The 20,269-nt window shown below is 40.6% G+C and overlaps 1 protein-coding gene across 3 annotated transcripts in view; it reads left to right on the top strand.

Moving 5' to 3' along the window:
• The window catches only part of LOC126295197 (zinc finger protein 724-like), a 70,526-nt gene that overhangs the window by 42,384 nt on the left and 7,873 nt on the right, over window positions 1-20,269 (top strand). For 2 of the 3 annotated variants that reach the window (XM_049987509.1, XM_049987508.1), the window contains exons 3-4: window positions 1,093-1,185; window positions 15,708-15,745. In XM_049987509.1, coding sequence (XP_049843466.1) covers window positions 1,093-1,185; window positions 15,708-15,745 — 131 coding nt within the window. Of the gene's footprint in view, window positions 1-1,092; window positions 1,186-2,489; window positions 2,749-15,707; window positions 15,746-20,269 lie in introns of those variants that run through there. The other variant, XM_049987510.1, reaches the window with a different exon arrangement.

Raw genomic sequence — 20,269 nt, 5'->3', positions numbered from 1 at the left:
GCTGAGTCGTAATGTGTTTGTCCTCACAAATGACATCATGACAACATGTCAGGTGTGACAGCTGATGGTCTCCCAACAGCTGCAATTCATGTAGCTCCGTCAAACCGCCTTCTGACAACCTCACTCTTCATGCCCAGTTACTAATTGTACTTTTGTCCACAGCAGATGCTCCATAGACTTTGCGCAAGTGTTGTTGAGTATTCCCCATAGTTTCTTCCTCTGTAGTGAGCAATTCAATGAAGGCACACTGCTTGTAATGTTCATCACCTACAGATGCCATTTTGAAACTGTCTGATGGAAGTGATGCAAATTTGGTGTGCTCACTCAGGAGACTTCAGATTATGCATACGTAACTTTTGCGTATGTAGCATATGTTTTGGCTGAGAAAGAAAATGCGGTGCATTACTTTCTGGGCAACCCTCGTTCATCCACAACCTTGCAAGTACAATAACAATTGACATCACACGCTATCCCAGAAAAACTGAAATCAAGGCATATAATGCAGTTACATTCCCAGTGTTGATTTATACAACTGACTCCTAGAGTATTAAACCCAGATGATGATGAGATTTAGAGCTCAAGCTTCATCATCAAGTATCTTTGGTCCAGTGGATGGTTCTGGTGATGTCTGGACAGAAGGAGAAATCAAAGGAAACAGCTGAAATGACAATGTAATGTTGTCAGAAAATAAGTCTTGTAAGCCGAAATACATTCGACCCAGAGCTGTGAGCTTGAGACTTTGTTAATTTTTCAAACTCGGATAGCACTTAGTAGGCGAGTTCATTAAATATGAAACAAAAGTTGTGGTGAAGGACGAGGTGATGGAGGCAGCAAACTATTAGGTCAGCACATAAAGGTAAAGATAAGTAAGTACTGTAAAGTATGCTGCATAGCAAAAAGAACTGGGTCTTTGTAGTGCAGTTTAGCACAAGGTGTGTTGGTATAAAAGCGGCTCAATAAATTATGTTTCTAAATGTATTTGAGCATAAGTGATCAGAATCTCAGAAAGAATGTATGAGATTCACAAGAAAGAAATATTGAGATCCATGTCAAGAGAGCAGCTTTAATTGAGAGATTTTCCTTTTTTTTCAGGTTCTTGAAGATCCAGAGGGGAACTCCTGCCCCACTGACTTTATCAAAGAGGATCCTGAACCAAATTTGCATGTGGATGAAACTGAGAATATTGTAAGCATTCACATCTCTGATTTATTGCATATTGAGTGAGGAAAAATGCCTTTGGTTGTTTAATGTAAAGGATGTATTGCAGGGGATTAAGCATATACTGAGAGTTTTCTTGGACTAAATGCCTTTAATAATTTTCCACTATTCTTCTACTATTAAACTTGACTTGGATTGTGATCTGCTATTTGCTGACAGTTATGAGTAGAATCTGAACAGGACTGTTTAACAATATGTTTAAACCTATTTTCAGCGACCCTTTTTGGTACCAAACATTTTATGTAATGCATATGTGATGGATGCCTTGCATTCACACTTAGTAGAAGTATATATTCTGATGGTGTAGGTCATTTATGAAATATTCCTATTTTCAGTAACTTCTGATTGATTTTTGAGAAGAATACACTGGACTTTTTTACCTTTTCAGTGAATGTTTGATATATGTAAGTTTATGCCAAGATTCTTAATGGGTGGGAAATTTGTTAAACGTTATAATATTTGTGTGTGCTAAATCATCCTTGATACCTCAGTTTCAACATTGACCAAATTAGTTTGCCAATACTTGTCACAAAGATAGTTGATAATTTCTTTAATCATGAAGTTTATAAAGAATTTTATATTTTCTCAAAAATATTTAAATTCCTAAATGAGATTTGGGTGAGTTAATGAGATGAGTCTTAATTTCTGCCATAAAAGAATACGAGTCATGTTGAGGGGTTCAGAGGATCTATGTGCTGCTGAATCTCAAAATATTGTATATAGAATGTGTGGATCAGATGTGTGTTGAGCTAGTTACACAGCAAAAAATAATTTATTTTGTTCTGAAAGAATATTTTCTTTTGATTCTCTGTGGACCATTGTGATGAATGGCTCAGACTATGATTTTAAATGTCATGCGTTACCAGTAAAAGGTGGAAGTATTCAAGAAAAAATTATTTTGCATAAAGAAAAGGCATGAAAGGATTAGCAGGGCCTCTTAATTAGTTAAGAAATTTATTTGCTTCATTGTAGAAATGACTGACTCATTTAAGACTGTTCAATATTATTGTTTAAAATAATTGGTATAGGTAGTATGGTTATAGTCTAGCAGTGAAAATGCATAGGGGTACAAAAGATTTGAGTTGTTAAGGGTCAATTGTATTGCAAGGGAAATTTGTTCGACTAAAGAGCCATGTTGTATAGTCACTCATTTTTCACTACTCAGTACATTAACATTTTCTTTTCTAAATGACTAATATTGCATTCAGATACTTGTCTGAAAAAATTAAATATAACCCATGAAAGAAATTTGGTTTTACATTGTATTTCAGCCAGAAAATTAAAGGTTCCATATAGATAATGAAAAGTAGCTTGCACCACACAAGAATGTACGGATTCTAAAAATTCCAAGAATTTATTGGCATTAAAAAACTGCCATTAAAATTCAAATTCATGAAGAATGAAATACTTCAGCCATTCAATAATTTACCTAAAACTTGAAATGTTGCCCAGATAAATTCACTGGCTCCCAGAATATGTGAAGCACACAGAAGGGGAGGAAGAAACAAAATGAGACTTCACAGGTTTATGGTATGTAATATTATTTCAGTGATTATAGTATCAAGTCAAATTTACAAAGAAATTGGTGTTGGGTCACTTATCAGTATGACGATGTACTTTCTCTGGGCTGCATGCTTACACTGATTTGGTTGGAAAGACTTACATAAAGTGATTGCAGGTGCTCCTGAGGCAAGCTGACCCACAACTATTTTATGTAACTGGTTGTAGGTAATGTTGATACTGGTATTGGGAAAGAGTTGACATACAAGCTGGTTCCATTCTTCATGTACAGGGGACAAATTTGAGCATCTTTCTGGCCGCAGGAGTACCTCAGCATCCGACAGTCAGTCATAGTCTTGAGCGTTGTCCTGTTGAAAAATAGTACCACTACACTGTCGCATGAGAAGTAGTGCATGAGGGCACAGAACATTTCTGATGTATGAGGGTGGTTTGAAAAGTGCTCAAATCACCGTGAGAGGTCAGCACTAGTGCAACGAGTAGTTCACGTGATATTCATTGGACTGCTGTCTGTAAGCACGTGCTGCATCGGTGTTCTCGGAAGAGAGCTGTGGCAGTGATGTGGCTCTGTCGTTGTTCCCACATAGTGATTTGTGAAGATACAAAAAAATGAGATTCGACCAATGATTTAGTACTTAGTAAAGAAAGGTATGAAAGCAAAGGACACTCGTGCTGATTTCCAGAATACATTGGGGGACTCTGCTCCTTCATATTCGACTTTTGCCAAGTGGACAGGTGAATTTAAATTTGGTCAAGAGGCTTTAGATTATCCGCGCAGTGGTCGTCTAAGATTTCCTCCAGAAATCATTTCAAAAGTGCACAAAATGGTCACGGAGGATCTGCTGATTGAAAGTGCATGAAATTGCTCACACTTGCCAGATGTCATCTGAAAGGGTATATCACATTTTAACTGAAGACTTACAAACAAACAAAATTTCTGCAAGATTGGTGCCGCAACTGTTGATGCGCTCCAACGTGCACCATTGCCATGACAAAATTACATGAACTAATGTATGAATTGTTGCCACACCCACCTTATTCACCCGATATGGCTCTGTCAGACTTTCATCTCTTCCCAAAACTGAAAATTTTTCTTGATGGACGAAGATTCACTTCAAATAAGGAATTGTTAGCCATAGTTGACAACTATTTTGCAGGCCTGGAGGCAACTCATTTTCGAGATGGGATCAAGGTACTGAAATATCGTTGCACCAAGTGCATTAATCTACATTGAAAAATATAAAAAAAAGTTTGTCATGTAAGTATTTTTTCTGTTCTGTTCCAAGAACTTTTCAAACCACCCTCATACTGTTATGCTATCAGAGTTCTTCCAGTCACTATCAGACATGACCTGAAGTCACACATGATGGCTTTGCACGTAATGATGTCAGGAGTAACACTATTGTGCCAGTCAAAAACATTGGAAGAATGTGATGTCTTCCCAGGCATTCCAGCAGGTCATGCTTCCCAGTCAAGGCAACACTTCAAAACCCAGTGATCTCTGTTGTGGTGTTAATGGCAGCCTACCCATAGTATAGTAATTTCCTAGTCCGGCTGCTGGTAGTTTCCGAACAGTGGTTCAGGATGACAGAATGTTATGGGGCGCCTATAACTTTTTCTCAGATGATAGGCACAGTTGTGAAGAGACTAAAATGTGCTTTGTGTGTAATGCAGTGATCCTCCCTTGCAGTCGTGGTATGTGGTTGAACAGAACCTTCATGATGAGTATGCCTGCCCTCATATCTGAAAGCCCCACAAATCTAGCTACTGCTGCACAACTGAATCAGCTGACCAAATGGGCACCTGCAGTGAAACAGCTTCCTAATAGTCAGGTGCTGATAACACAGCCTCACAAGCATACAAAACATCTTGGTTTCCTTCACAGTGCACTCAACATCTGACACTGTTCACACTCCTTATGAGGACTGTCTAAAAAGTATCCAAGCTTTGATTTTCCTGCACAAAATAGAGATGATAGCACAGCGCCACTGGACACAGTAAAGGAAGATACCTTTATATGCATGCATGAATTTGGTCCCTGCCTTCCAGTGCACCAGTTGCTGCCTGTCAGTTGCCGAGTGAGATGCTAAGCTGCGTGTTCGTTGGATTACCAATTCTCTCAAAATGGTGGAAAGTGTTGAGCAAAGATACTGCATCAAATTTTGTCAATAGCTTGGTGATCCTCAAAGTGGAAACAATTCGTAAGATTCAGCAGGTGTTCGGAGAAGATGCGATGGGTGTAACACAAATTAAGGAGTGGTTCAACTGATTCAAATATGGCCGCACATCAGCAGAGAGTGACCAGCATTCTGGCAGGCCTCAGCCTGTTCGGAGTGCAGATGTTTTGAGAGTGTGCAAAATTTGGTGATGGCAGATCATCGATTGACTGTGCAGGAGATTACCAAAGAGGTTGGAGTGAGTAAAGATTCTGCACATGCAATTTTGCATGATTTGAACATGCACTGAGTGGCTGTAAAATTCATGGCAAAGTTGTTGTCCCCGGAACAAAAAGACTTCAGTTTTGACATTGCACAGGATCTTCTGGACACCACCAACACTGATGCTGGGTTTCTGAACACCATGATAACTGGAGATGAGTCATGGGTGTACAGGTATGACCCAGAAACAAAAAGACAGCCATTGAAATGGAAGCATCCTGAGTCTTCAGGGCCAAATAAAGCACAGCAGGTGTGAAGCAAAATCAAGATGGTGCTGACTGCCTTCTTTGATTTCCGTGGAATTGTGCATCACAAATAGACACTGGAAGGACGAACAGTGACAAAGGATTACTATCATGATGTTCTCCATGATGCAGTTTGGTGCAAAAGACCAGATATTTGGCTGGTGAAAAACTGACAACTGCATCACAACAGCTGGCCTGCACATTCATCCCACTTGATCCAAAATATCTTGGTCACAACTGTTCAGCAACCTCCCTACTCTCCAGACATGGCTCCTTGCGAATTTTAGTTGTTTCCAAAATTGAAGATGCCACTGAAAGGTTGCCCTTTTGAGAGTAGAAAAGAGAGAATGAGTAACATGATGACGGAGCTGAACACCATTCCAAAAGAAGACTTCCAGAGGTGTTTCCAGCAGTGGAAGGATTAGAGGGCTAAGTGTGTGCAAGCATAAGTGGCCTACTTTGAAGTGGATTAGAGTCCCAGGGTGACCATTCTGCATTCTGTCTGTCTCTCAGACAAATTTGCATAAATTACATACCTGACAATATGTGTGTGTGTGTGTGTGTGTGTGTGTGTGTGTGTGTGTGTGTGTGTGTGTGTGTGTGTGTGTGTGTGTGTGCACCCGCGAAGTTATGTTGAGACTTGACCATGTATTCTGGGTGTGTCATTTCTTTTCTCGGGCAGTGTATTAAAAACTCATGTTCTGATCATACAACGTAGGCTTTCATGGCCGGTACTGTCTTCACTTAAAACTTCCTGGCTGATAGGCCATGATCTATGTATAAAGCTGTCCCCTGACTGCGGGAGACGTCCTTTGAGGTGAAGTCAGAGCTTTACCTCAGAGGTCGTTTCCCGCAGTTGGAGACAAAATGTCAGGGGAGAGTTTTATACATAGACCACGGCCTATCAATCCGGGAGTTTTAAGTGAAAACTCAAATTCTGTTTGGCACTCTTTTGATTCTGTACAAGACCTATGCAAATACAGGGCGTAAATAAAGTCTGGGAACATTTCAGTTATTTATTGCACAAGAACTAAACATTGTACAGATGTCATACATATTGCATTTTAAAGAGAAATTTGGAAAGCTTTTTTTTTTTTTTACAAACATTCGATAACCGAACCATTAGTGACCCGGTAGGTGTCAGTATGGTAATCGAAATCTTGCCATACCCGTCTGAGCATGGCATTGTCTACTGTGGCAGTCGCTTGCTGTATTCACTCCCAGAGCACATACACCAGATCTTTGATGTGTCCCCATAGAAAAAAGTCACCCGAAGTGATCGGGGAGACCATTTCATGAAACAGCTGTCCCCTACTCTAGCACAGCTGATCAATCGATGTGGCAGCTGTGTGTTCAGGAATCCACGAACTTCACGATGAAAATGGGGTGGAGCCCCATCCTGCTAAAAGATAAACAGGGAGTTTGATTGCATTTGAGGCATTAGCCATTGTTGCAACGTATCCAAGTAGGAATATCCAGTGACAGTGCTCTAGGTGAAGAAGAATGGCCCATGCACTTTTCAACGTGACAAGGCACAAAAAACATTTACCTTTGGGGAATCACACTCAAATTCAATGTTGCAACTGCAAACAAAACTCAAAACACTTGTCTTTGTCATTGTCATTGAGCTTCTGCACTAGCTCCACATTTGAATGGTGTCATAGACAGCTTTTGTAGCAGGACTTTCCACCCTGTCAATGAAGCCATTTCGAGTTCACGGGATGCATGATGCACTTATTTCCTTGGACTCCTTATGAATGTCTCTAGCACGTGCTCTACATTCACTTCACTCACACTCGGATGTTCGCTTTTCTTTTCCGGGCAAAAGCAAACCGCCAGTGGTAAATGGCCTTCTTTGTTGGAAGCTTTGTACCATACTTGGTTCTAAACATCAGTTAAGCAACTTGTAGCACACTTGTTTTTATTTAACTCCAACACACAGAAAACTTGCTCCACACCTGAACTCGCCATGTTTGTGACTAATGCTGAATATCGGCAAATTACTAAACTATGTTGTGGTGGTATACGTGAAAAAATCTTTCAGGGTTTCTCTTTAAAGTGACGTATGATATCTGTAAAATGTTTGGTTCTTGTGCAATAAATAATTGAAAATGTTCTTGGACTTTATGTACATCCTGTACTTAATGCAGTTTATGGTACTCTACAAAACTAAGCTTACATAAATTAGAAACACTGGAAAAATCAATGTTTTATTTTTACTTTTTTCAATTTTTGTGGTACTTTTTGCAATTAAAAATTAAGATAGTTGCAGATCCCAGTTTTAAACAGATTGGTGTGTAGAATAACCATTGGTTCATTTGTTAGTCTTAAAACATATTAATATTTGACAGAAGAATTGTCACTTTCACTTGTTGTTGTTCAAATGGTTCTAAGCAATGTAGGACTTAACATGTAACATCATCAGACCCCTAGATTTAGAACGACTTAAACCTAACTAACCAAAGGACATCACACACATCCATGCGCAAGGCAGGATTTGAACCTGCCACCGTAGCAGCAGCGTGGTTCCAAATTTAAGCGCCTACAACCTCTCGGCCACAGCATCCGGCATTTGGTGTGCAAGTATGTATTTCAGAAATATCACTTTAACTTCTACACTTTCATTGCCACATTCACAGTTCCCATAGAAATTAGTTTTTAAACCTTTTTCATGTAAAGTTTCTGTAGTGATAAACAGTATAGAAATTATCAGATCAACATTCACATCCTTGTAGTATGCCTTCTAGATGTGTCTCATCTGCCACATCTGGTTCTTCATAAGAATCAGTATACAATTCTGAATATGCAATAAATCTTTGAATGGTTGACTCCCAAGTTGTGACTAGAATTCTACCTCTGCATGACTGCTCTACAATCCACACTTCCATGCCTGGCAGAGGGTTCTTCAAACCAATTTCAGACTATTTCTGTACAGTTTCACTGTCTAACAGTGTGTGTGGAAAAATTAACTCTTAAATCGTAATGTAAGAGCTCTATGCCATGTAGTATGGTGACAACATTTTCACATTCAGAGGAGGAAGTTGATGATCAAAATTTCATTAAAACATCATACCACAATGAAAAATGCCTTTATTTTAATGGATGCCAGCTCAAATTACTTGCATACCGTGACACTCTGTCCCCTATTTAGTGACGATACAAAAGTAGCTGCCCTTCTCAGGACTTTCTTAGTGTCCTCTGTCAGTCCTATCTGCTGAGGATCCCATGCAGTGTAGCAAGATTCTAGCTGAGGATGAACAAGCATAGAGTAGATAGTCTCTGTAGTGGACCTGTTGAATTTTGTAAGTGTTCTGCCAATAAAACAGTTTAAGTGATTTGTAGTTGTAATTCCTATGTATCTAGTTAATTTGTAAACTTAAATTTGTCTGATTTATTATGTAACCAAAATTTCATGGAATTCTTTTCATCCTTATCTGGATGACCTCACATTTTTCGTTATTCAGAGACAGTTGCCACTTTGCACCATACAGAAATGTGTGTCATTTTGAAATTGATTTTGATCTTCTAATGCCTTTACTAGATGGTAAATGACAGCAGATTGTCTCCTAGATCATGTATGTAGATTAGGAACCATAGAAGGCTATTCCTTTGGGAATGATGGATATGACACCTGTTTTTCTTGAAGATTTCCTGTCAATTACTACATACTGTGACCTTTCTGACAGGAAATCATGAATCTGGTCTGTGTGCTACTTCGCACTTATTGAGTTTGGATGAGGAAGGACTGGGTGAGTGGGCGTTGAGCATTATTTGTTGCAATAAGAGTGCTAAATGCCATTTATTTAAAAATACAGATTCACTTCATATACAGTAACACATAAGATTCAAGACAGCGTTTTTTATGTCTTCAAGATAACTGCAGCTACCTTAGTTGCGGCAAAATAAGATTATAGAACCAGCTAGTTAAACTGTATAGTAAACCTCAGTAGCAGTAAAGCCTGAATAGTATACTAGTTAATCTCGGGAAGGCACAAAAACAGATCAAACAGGAATTAATAATAATACTTTAAATCAGGCATCAAATATCAATAGCAAAAAATGCTTTAAATAATGAAGTAAATCTTGAACAGTTGAAGTCATAAAATCAGAAATAAAGTTTCCAGAGCAACTGTGGAAGTGCACGTGTCTAAACAATATAGGCTCTGATGTCACTGCAAACTGAGACATCTCGTGCTACACTGCCTGAGCAACTCAGATTCCCCTCAGGGGGCTCAGCATTTAGTTGCTGGGTATGGGCTTTGCGATCCTGGGGCCCCTGAGCTGGGGACTGGAAGCGCCTATGGAAGTTGATCAGGCTACTTTGCAATCGGTGGCGGCGAGCGCTTCTAAAGTGTTACTTATCTCCCCCCCCCCCCCCCCCCCCCAACACCAGGTTCTGTCATGTCTTCACAGTCGAATACCATTATCCTTCAATGGAATTGCCATGGTTTTTTCCACCACCTTGCTGAGTTGAAACAGCTTTTGTACCACTTCCCTGCCACTTGTCTGACCCTACAGGAAACCTAGTTTCCTGTTCGATGGCCCCCCTCCCTCTGTGACTACCAGCGTTACTATAAGAACTGCGTAGAATACGACAGGGTGCCTGGTGATGTCTGTGTTTATGTTCTTGCCACTGTTCCTAGTGCCCCAGTGCCACTTCACACAGCTCTCGCGGCTGTGGCTGTTAGAATCCGGGCAGGAATGGAGCTTACCATCTGTTCCCTCTACCTTCCCCCAGATAACGTTGTCCCTCTTGCTGACCTAGCTGCCTTGTTCGTCCAGCTCCCCCCGCCATTCCTCCTTTTGGGGAACTTCAATGCCCACCACCCTTTATGGGGTGGGTCCCAGATCTCGGGGCCAGGGTAGGAACGTTGAGGCCCTCTTGGCACAGCAGGACATTTGGCTCTTTAACACTGGCGCCCCCACATATTTTAGCTTGACTTATGGCACATACTCGGCCATTGACCTCTGTCTTAGTAGCCCAGGTCTTCTTCAATACTTCAGGTCCCCGACGACCTCTGTGGTAGTGACAACTTTCCTATCCTGGTTTCTCTTCTTCAATCCCAACCCCCTGACCAGCTGCCATGATGGTGGAGCTGATTGGGCAGCCTACACGTCAACTACTTTTGCCATTGCTCCGCTTCCTGGTGACATTAATTTGGCAGTGGACAAGGTCACTATGGCCATTGTTTCTGCTGCCAAGGCAACTGTCCCCTGTTCTTAAAGTACTCTAAGGCGTAAGTCAGTCCCTTGGTGGACACCAGAGATTACAGAAGCTAACCAGGACTGCCGGCGAGCCCTGAAACGACACCTGCACCATACTTCCCTAATCTGGTTGCCTTTTAACAGCTGCAGGCCCGTGCTCAGCAGTTAATCCTGCAGAGCAAACAGGACTGCTGGGAACGATATGTTGCCACCATGGGTTCTCGCACCTCCCCATCTCAGGTGTGGTCACGGGTTCGGCGCATTTTTGGCTTTCACCCTCATGCATTTGTCCGTTGCCTTTCTCTTCGGGGTACACTTTGTACTGACCCAATCGCCATTGCCGAACATCTAGCAGAGTACTTTGCTCGTAGTTCGGTGACAGCATGCTACAGCGCAGAATTCCACGCCATTAAAGAGCAGGCTGAGCGTACGCAGTTGTTGCTTTGCACGTACCGTTGGGAACGGTACAACGCCCCGTTTAGTGGATGGGAGTTCCAAAGTGCCCTTACAGCTTTCCCCAATACCTCTCCAGGTCCAGACCAAATTCAGAACCATTTTCTTCGCCATCTCTTGGCATACTGTCAGGGTGAATTATTCGCCCTGTTTAACTGCATGTGGATGGAGGGCGTTTTCCCAACTCGTTGGCAGGATAGCGTTACCATCCCAGTGCTGAAACCTGGTGCAGATCCACTGGTGGTTGATAGCTATCACCCTATCAGCCTTACCAAGGTTATGAGCAAACTCCTGGAACGGATGGTGAGTCGAAGTCTCATGTGGATCGTCAAAGCTCGGGGCCTCCTGGCCCAACATCAGGGGGGCTTCTGTCAGGGCCGCTCAGCAACTGACAATTTAGTCTCGCTAGAGTCGGCTATTCGTACAGCTTTTACTTGGCGAGAACATCTAGTTGCTGTTTTCTTTGATCTCCAGAAGGTGTACGATGTCACCTGGTGCCATCACATCCTTGCTACGATGCACGAATGGGGCTTACGGGGTCCACTTCAAATTTTTCTACGGAATTTTCTCTCCACTCGCTCCTTTCGGGTTAGAGTTGGCACTTATTTTAGCTCTGCTCATATTGAGGAGAACGGTGTCCTGCAGGCCTCGGTTCTCAGTATTCCCCTCTTTTTGGTGGCGATTAATGGTCTTGCGGCTGCGGTGGGCTCATCAGTCTGTTCCTCTCTATATGCCAATGACTTTTGTCTTTATTAAAATTCCCTAAGCATCAGTGTTGCTGAACAGCAGCTGCAGGGAGCTATCCGTAAGGCAGATTTTAGGGCATCCAACCATGGTTTTCAGTTCTCAGCCTCTGAGACCCCGAGTGATGCATTTCTGTTGTCGAACAGTCCACCTCCATCCAGAGCTCTACCTTGCCAATGAACTCCTTTGTATTGAGGAGATGCATCGCTTTCTTGGCATGGTGTTTGATGCTCATCTCACTTGGACACCTCATCTTTGCGATCGTAAACAACGGTGCTGGCGGCACCTCAACATCCTTTGCTGCCTCAGCCACACCATTTGGGGGGCTGCACGAACAACTCTCCTACAGCTCTATAAGGCCTTAGTCCAGTCCCATCTCAACTATGGGAGCATGGTGCACGACTCAGCAGCACCTTCAACATTGCAGATCCTCAACCCGATTCTCCGTTGTGGCATCAGACTGGCGACATGCCGTCCGCACTAGTCCTGTGACTAGCCTTCTTGTAGAAGCTGGAATCCCTCCCCTACGATTCTGCTGTCAACATTTGCTTGCATCATACATTGCCTGCATCCATGTCTCGCCCGACCACCCAAACCGCAGGCTCCTTTTCCCATCTTCAGCACTCCCCTCCCCATGACGGCAGCCTAGGTCAGGTCTCCCGATCGGGGTCCGTGTTTGTTCCCTTCTCTCTTCACTCGAGTCCTTTCCCCTTCCTCCATCCTTCTGGCCCTCTTCTTCTACCCCTCGTTGGTCCCTCCCTTGCTTGTGGTTTTGCTTGGATTTGTCCTGCGACTCCAAGTCCTCCGTTCCACCTGCCAGTCTTTGTCAACAATTCATGGCTCTTCTTTGACTCATTTCGCAATGCAGATGTAGTCTACACCGATGGTTCTGTGGTCGATGGATGCACTGGGTTTGCTTTGATCCACGGCGACTACGTTGAGCGGCATTCCCTGCCTCGTGGGAGCAGTGTTTTCACTGCGGAGCTGGTTGCTCTTTATCGTGCACTTGCTCACCTTTCCTCCTGCCCCGGGGAGTCGTTTGTCATATGCAGTGACTCCCTGAGTGGATTGCAAGCACTTGACCAGTGTTTTTCTTGGGATCCTTTGGTGCGCGGTATTCAAGATGCTGTTTTTGCTCTCGTCGAGTGTGGCCATTCAGTGACATTTGTGTGGACCCTGGGCCACATCGGCATTCCAGGAAACTAATGTATCGATCGGGTAGCCAAGCAGGCCACCACTTTGCCACCCCTGGAGCTTGGACTCGTGGAAAGAGACCTCCGGTCAGCCCTACATCGCAAGGTCTGCAATGTCTGGAGCTCTGAATGGTCTGTTTTGAACACGCCAAATAAGCTCCGTGTGGTAAAGATGTCCACGGCCGTATGGAACTCATCCTTGAGGAGCACGTCTAGTGACTCAGTTTTTCTCTGCCATCTCCGAATTGGACATACGCGGTTGTCCCAGAGCTATCTCCTTCGCCGTGAGAACCCTCCCAAGCGTTGCTGTGGTGCAGGACTGACAGTGGTCCAGTTTTTGATAGATTCCCCCGCTTTTAGCCCCCTTGCGGCATTCCTTTAATTTACCAGCTGCACTTCCTTTAATTCTCGGTGATGATGCCTCTATAGCTGACTCAGTTTTACGTTTTATCCATGCAGCTGGGTTTTACCACTCACTCTAGTGTGGGTGCTCTCGCATCATTTCTCAGACTACACCCACGTCAGTGACTTTTAATTGTGATGTAGGTACCAAAATAGTGTCTTTTATGGTAACAAGTTGTGTTGGTACCTCTATCAATGCTTTCCAGCTGGAGGTTCTTCGTTTGTATTTGAGTGGTTGACCTTTTACCTGATCCATCAACCACTGTAGTCTGTTTTACTCTAGTCAACTATTTTCTCTGCTCCTTTTAAGTGTCCTCTATTTTGTGTTATTGCATTGTTCATTTTAGCTCTGTACCCCTTGGGTGTTTCTTCCCTCTGAGTGCAGAGGTTACGCTTTTACTGTGTAGGCCTTTTACAAGTTCGTATGTTTGGAACAGGGGTCTGATGACCTCATCAAACCCCAAAACCAACCAACCAACTCAGATTAACTGCCTCTAAGACACAAACACAAACAATACAATTCTGAAAGAAGAGAGAAGAGAAGATGCACACAATCATGCAGCAGCAATATGCCAACTCATTTCCCAAACAGTTAAGTAAAGGAGAGTCTCTCTCTCTCTCTCTCTCTCTCTCTCTCTCTCTCTCTCTCTCTCTCTCTCTCTCTCTCTCCAGTTGATAATTCAAGAAAAGGGAATCATACTAAATAAGTGACTAACAGATGACTTCCTGTGGGTAATGCAGGTAACAATTGGTAATTACTCATTTAACAGTTCCTGTGCAAGCAGTCACAAGCAAGTAGTGAAGTTCAAATGCTAGATGCTAAGGTCATCCATAATATGCCTTAAATTTATAAACCATCAGATAAATACACCGGAAGGACATCGGAGACTGAGTATAGCCAAAACAAGACACCAGGCTACACTCACAATAGTGAAAGTTTGGCATGAGAAAAGTTCACTCAGCAAACGTGATAAGCTGGCAAGCACGCTATACACAAACACAGCACACACAGAGATATACAGGTGGAGTTGCACAATGTGGAAACATCACTGGGAAAGACCACTTGGCAGTTGAATTTTTGTGAACCATTCCAAAACTTGCCATCTGGTATCTTTAATGGAGACTCGTCAGAAGTTTGCTTCCAGCTCAGGGATATGAACTGCTGTAGCCTTAGAGCAGAATGCTACCCTCGGGTAGCAATGGTCCTTTTCATCTCCTCTTGGCTGTGCCGAAATGATGCTTTCACTTGCTCTCCTCCAACTTCTGCCGAAAGATGCCCAACGTGTCTGACGGACCAGCACAATGTTGCTCTCAGCTGTGTATAAATTCATTTAATAAAAGTTAAAGCATAAAAATGTTTTAATTTTTGTTATTTACTATTATTACTGTTTATTTATATTTGAGCATTAAGCAATTTAACTCTTCTCCACATTGTTCTCAGAACTGTTGTATTTCATCTGCATTGTTTTTGTCTTCACAATTTATTGTGCATGTGTATTATTTAATGTGTACCTCTTTTTTTTTTTACATGTTGAATTGTGAAGGCGAAGTGTCCTTCTAAAGATGATGAAAAATTTGATACTGAGTAGTGTAGATTTGTTAATTATGAATGCAGTGGCTAGGTGTGGCATAGTTCTCATGATACTCTTCTCTGTTTCCCCTTTGAAGAGCCTATAATCCTCTGAATGTGATATTTCTTCACCTTTGAATATGGTATTTTTAATGCTGATATCCTAACTTGTTGTAAATTAACATTTTATTTCAGTAGTTTGAGTTTGCCGACATTTAGTACTGTTTCTATATTTAATGTTACATGCCTGTACTTCATTCTGGGTTTGAGTTTTGTAGTTGAGTCTAGAAGATACTCAGTTACCTTTGCATGTTTGTTTGGACTTTCCAGAAGACAAAGTCCCAAATGCATCACTCGTGATACAATTTTATAATGAAAGAAAGTAGAGAACTTATACGCAAGTCGTGGCAGATGAGATATTTCTGGCCACTTTCCTGTTTGAAGTATCAAATAGGAAGTGTGGTTTTAACTGAACCACTACGTTATTATAGTTACTTATGGTACTAAAAATAGTGTTGAAATGAAGTTTAAATTTTTACTTGTACTGTGTTATGTGTCAATAAATACTACGGTTTTTATAGCATGTCCTCTTTATTGCTATTTGCAATCATTACAGACATTATCATGTGGAACAATCAGATGGTAGTTGGTGTTTATTAAGTGTTATTTATTTAGTGTTTCATCACTTTTAAATCACTAATAATTTCGTGAAATGTTTCAGGTGTTATCCTCAATGAGATGTGCTTCTGATAGTGTCAGGTAAGATCTTATTATTCATTGCAGAACTCTCTCTGCAGTTTACATTTTTATTTACTCCACATGAAAGTAGTTAAAACATAAAATCTATTTTAATAATTGTTAATTATTATTGATAAACAACAATAGTAAAAGACAGAATGCTTAGTGTGAATGCCAATTGCGTAGTAAACATGCTGAATGGGTAATATATAAACAATGGCTGTCATAAAATAAAATGAGAACTTTTGATATACATACAGGGAAATGAATTGCAGGTAAAATTTCAACAGTTACACTGTACTTCCCAGAAGATAACTTGGAACTATGGAAGTTACTGAAATTTAACAGATTCGTGTTGATGGGTATAAGCTAATGTTACGCTACTTTAGAACAAGTGAGAAGAAGGGCTGAGTCGCTGTATATCCAAAAATTATATTGAATTTCCAGCCTCTTCAGATTAATTAACATAGTGTTGAACAGCTGTTTGAATGTTGTGCCACAATAGTGGATCAGGAAACACATGATCTTGTGGTACCAACATTCCACAGGCCACCATCAAAAAGTATCTTAACTATTATTATGTAGCTGAAGACAGTTTTAGTAATATTATGAAGATCTAACTGATGTGTCAATGTTAGTAGATACTTTTATATTGATTCCTTGTCAGATAATACTAACTGAAAATACCTCAAATCACTGATGTCCACTGTCAAAAACCTACCACAAAAAAATGCCATACAAGAACTTAAGTGCAAGAGCTATTAAGTTTGTTTAGAAACACAACAACCATCAGTGATGCAGTAGCAGAACAATTGGTCACCATTTTCCAGACTGTGATAGCCAAATGTATACTGATCAGTTAGGCTTAGATCATAGCAAGAAAGTATTATCACAGAATTGAAAGCAATGATTCAGTTACTGTATTAAGTTACATGATGAATGTTGTTAGTTGAAAAGACAATGTGGTCAGAAAATTATACTTTTTGCTAGTCTTATTCCTAGACTACTTTACCCCTGAAAAGGTATAAAATTGAACAGAAGCTTGTGGGTTAAGTATCTTGTGTGAGGAAGAGGGAGCTTTATATAATTCAGAGGACAACTTTTTGTTGTTTGTATGGCTTAAGTTTGATGACACTGTGAGGAATTTTGCTATACTATTTGTAGTGCACATTCAAATCTTTGTTAGACCTACCCCTCTGTATTGACTAAAGCTCTCCCTGGCACATGATACTTGAGTTCATGTGTTAACCTTACTTTCTCTTGGCATAAACTGTAATTACCCCTTATGTCTTGTAAAAGAACACATTATTCATAGTGTTGCAAAAATACTTACAGGAATTTGTTAAGTTTCTCATTTACTATGTGTGTATTTCCTCAGTATCGTAGCAGTGTACCGAAGTCTGCCACCAGCTTTACCTATCACTGAGCCAGTTTGATGATTCCATTTTAGATCACCACACATTGTTACAGTTGGATATTTGTAAAAGATGGGACGTTATTGATGTAGCCATAGTATATTATTTCTTTTTCTTTTTGTGAAGTGTGCTGTTCTGTGTCTGAACATGTAAAGCAAGTTGCCAATCTTTGCACTGCTTCAGAATTTTAAGGGACTACATGATACGTTTTTTCCAATCTCTTCATTTGCAGAGCTAATATGTATATACACTAATTATATTATGGATGACTACTTATATTATGGATGGTCGTGGCATTGTGTCCATGTTGGCTGTAATACTGTGTTCACTATACTGTTCATAATAATTAATGCACATTCCTAAATTATTATTTAGTATTAGTCCTGTTACTGCATTACCCTCCATTTTGTGTTGATAACCTGTATTCATCTGACTAAAAATTCTGTTCTTCCTCCCACTGCACATCACTAGTTTGCATCATATCCTGCTTGAACCTATCTATTTGTCTTTTCTGTTCTCTAACCAACCTACTGGACTAAGGGATTAACATTTCGCACTCTGACCCATAGGATTATTTGTTTCTTTTTCCTGGTGACAACATCCTACAGAGTAGTCTTGAGTTATGAATGGCAGATTACTTTACTTCTGGAATATTTTATCCAGCAGGATACCGTACAATAGAGCTACATGTCCTCAGGATATCTAATTTTTGGTAGTTTCGCCATTCACAGTACCAGTGTAGAAAGGCCATCTTAGCTTATTGTACAAGCCCTGATCAGTCAGTTATCCAAACTGTTGCATCTTCAACTTGTGAAAAGGATTTTGGTCTTCTGTTGTAGCCACATATTAGTGGGGGCTCTCTCTAGATGTCTTGTCATTGCTGTTGGACCTATGGTATGGCTGTCTGTTTCATTAAGGCATACAAGCCATCTGGTTTCAACTGGGTCATTGGTTCTTGTGGAAAGGTGAGGGGGTGTGTCACACAGCTGAAGGATGTAAAGTAGTTTGATCATTACCTGAACTCACAGACTTTTAGAAAATGACATTTTGTCATGGAGATATTAAATGTACAATTAACAAGTCAGATAATATCAAAACAGGCTGGACTTCAGCAATTGTACACTTAACATCATGGAATATCACAACATATTAAACGTTAGTAAATGTATGGTTTCTTGTAAGCCATTTTTGGGAATTTAACCTGTGGACCCTGCACTAAAAACTGAGTTCAGGGTGCCTGGTGGTGCAGTGCTATTAATTCTAAGAACAGCATTTGGCCTCAGTTGGCAGTATTCAGGAGGTGCTACAAAGTTTAGAGTTGTTTATCAGCAACAAGGGTTGCACTATGTTGTGTAATGGTCATCTAGCAGATATTGCTGACTTTTCTGTAGTTTAAAGAAGACAGAAAAGGTAAGGACTTAAATGACAGCAATGCAGAAGTGTCAAATGCCGAATTAGTACTGACTGCCGACAGTTATTCCACAAGAATGTAGTCTGTTAATTGTCATGCAGGAGAGAATAAATTTGCACCTACGGGGGCACCATATCTAAAACTTCATCTTGCAGGTCCTCTGAATCCACTTGATGTTACACTTTCTTTTTTGATGAAGGGTTGTTAACAATGATAATTAGTAAGAATAGTTTGCAACTTCACATGCAGATACTTTACTGATCATGTATGAATACATGTATAATGTTAGCAAACAATTGAGATGTGTATTTTTGTTTATAATGTTATTCCTACAAGGTGTAGTTGAGAAACTCGATTTTGAAATTTATTAAATGAGGAAAATAATCCCGAAAATACTGATTTTTGGAAAAGTAATGTTTATGCATTCACTCCTCTGATAAAATCCTTCACGAGAGTATCAAAATAAATCAAATGGAACACGCTTATTTTCATAGTACACATTGTTGTGATTTGAAGCTTTTGGCAGCAGCAATCATTTGATTTGAGTGAAGCACACCAAAATGTTAGCTTATGCTGTGTTGCAAGAAAGCACTAGAAGGCACGAGCACAATTGCATGGGTTGGAAGAGAGAATGGTGCAAGATATAGCCAAGTCAAGGGGGCTGAACTGGAATTGGAGGATGGCTGGTGGAAAGGATGCAGCAAATAATTGAGGGAAATTTTAAATCGTGGAAATAGTGAGTTGGAGATCAACAGTGGTATTAATATTAAACTCCAGTTTATTATTGTTAACAGAATGTGTAAATGCTTAGACAGTATTGAGGTGATGCTATTTATCCCAAGTAGGACAAGCTATTGATCTGTTTAAAGTTTTTTTCTGTGGGATTTCACTGTATAATTTAGGAAACCAGAAACTGTGGAAAGTACCATAAAACTACACATGGAGCAGGACCATGATGTTACATTCCAAAAGTTTTTGTTGACTGTTGAAACAGTTATGCAGTTTTGAGCAATGACTAACTGGCATTGATGATAGATATTTGCTGTGTCATTTGGTTTTGTTATGGGAGATGCCATTCAGAAGAGATGATACATACAATGTTCAAGCTTTCACCAGCAATGTCTTTGAAAACACATCCAATGGTGGACCATATGCACAGACTTTCATTCCTTCCATATTGGGAGCTGATGCAGCAGTTACAAGTATTACTTAACATTCTACTCTTTCCTAGCATTCAAAGACAGATAATACTTACACCTTTTAAGTGAAAAGGTCCACCATAATCATCGGAGGAAAACATATAGATAATAACAGTTATCAAAAGAATTGGACATCAAGCTTTCACAGCATCAAATTCAACATTTAGTCAGTGATGAGTCTATTTTGTTTTGATTACTGTGCCAAGGCACCCCTTGCAAGTTACATTGCTAATCTCATCTGCAAAACAAGGCATACATTTCTTTTTAGGAGGTATTAATGGCAGTAATACGTAATAGAATTCCAGCACACCCTGTGGTCAAAATGCAGAAAACTTGGTCGTTAAAAGAGCTGTCTTTTCTGAATATAAGCAGTAGCATTTGCTTCAGCCAGGTAACATATTCTGCAACTAATCTCTTATCTTGCTTCGTAGTGGTTGCCGGCTCCTCTCAGGGGCTTGTTCTTTGCAGCACAAAAGGAAGTCATTGAGGTGGAAACCATGTAGAACAAATTGGGCAATGT

This window comes from Schistocerca gregaria, chromosome 11, assembly GCF_023897955.1.
Source record: "Schistocerca gregaria isolate iqSchGreg1 chromosome 11, iqSchGreg1.2, whole genome shotgun sequence".
Taxonomy (NCBI): Eukaryota; Metazoa; Arthropoda; class Insecta; order Orthoptera; family Acrididae; genus Schistocerca; species Schistocerca gregaria.
This window is presented reverse-complemented; position numbering and strand designations above follow the sequence as displayed.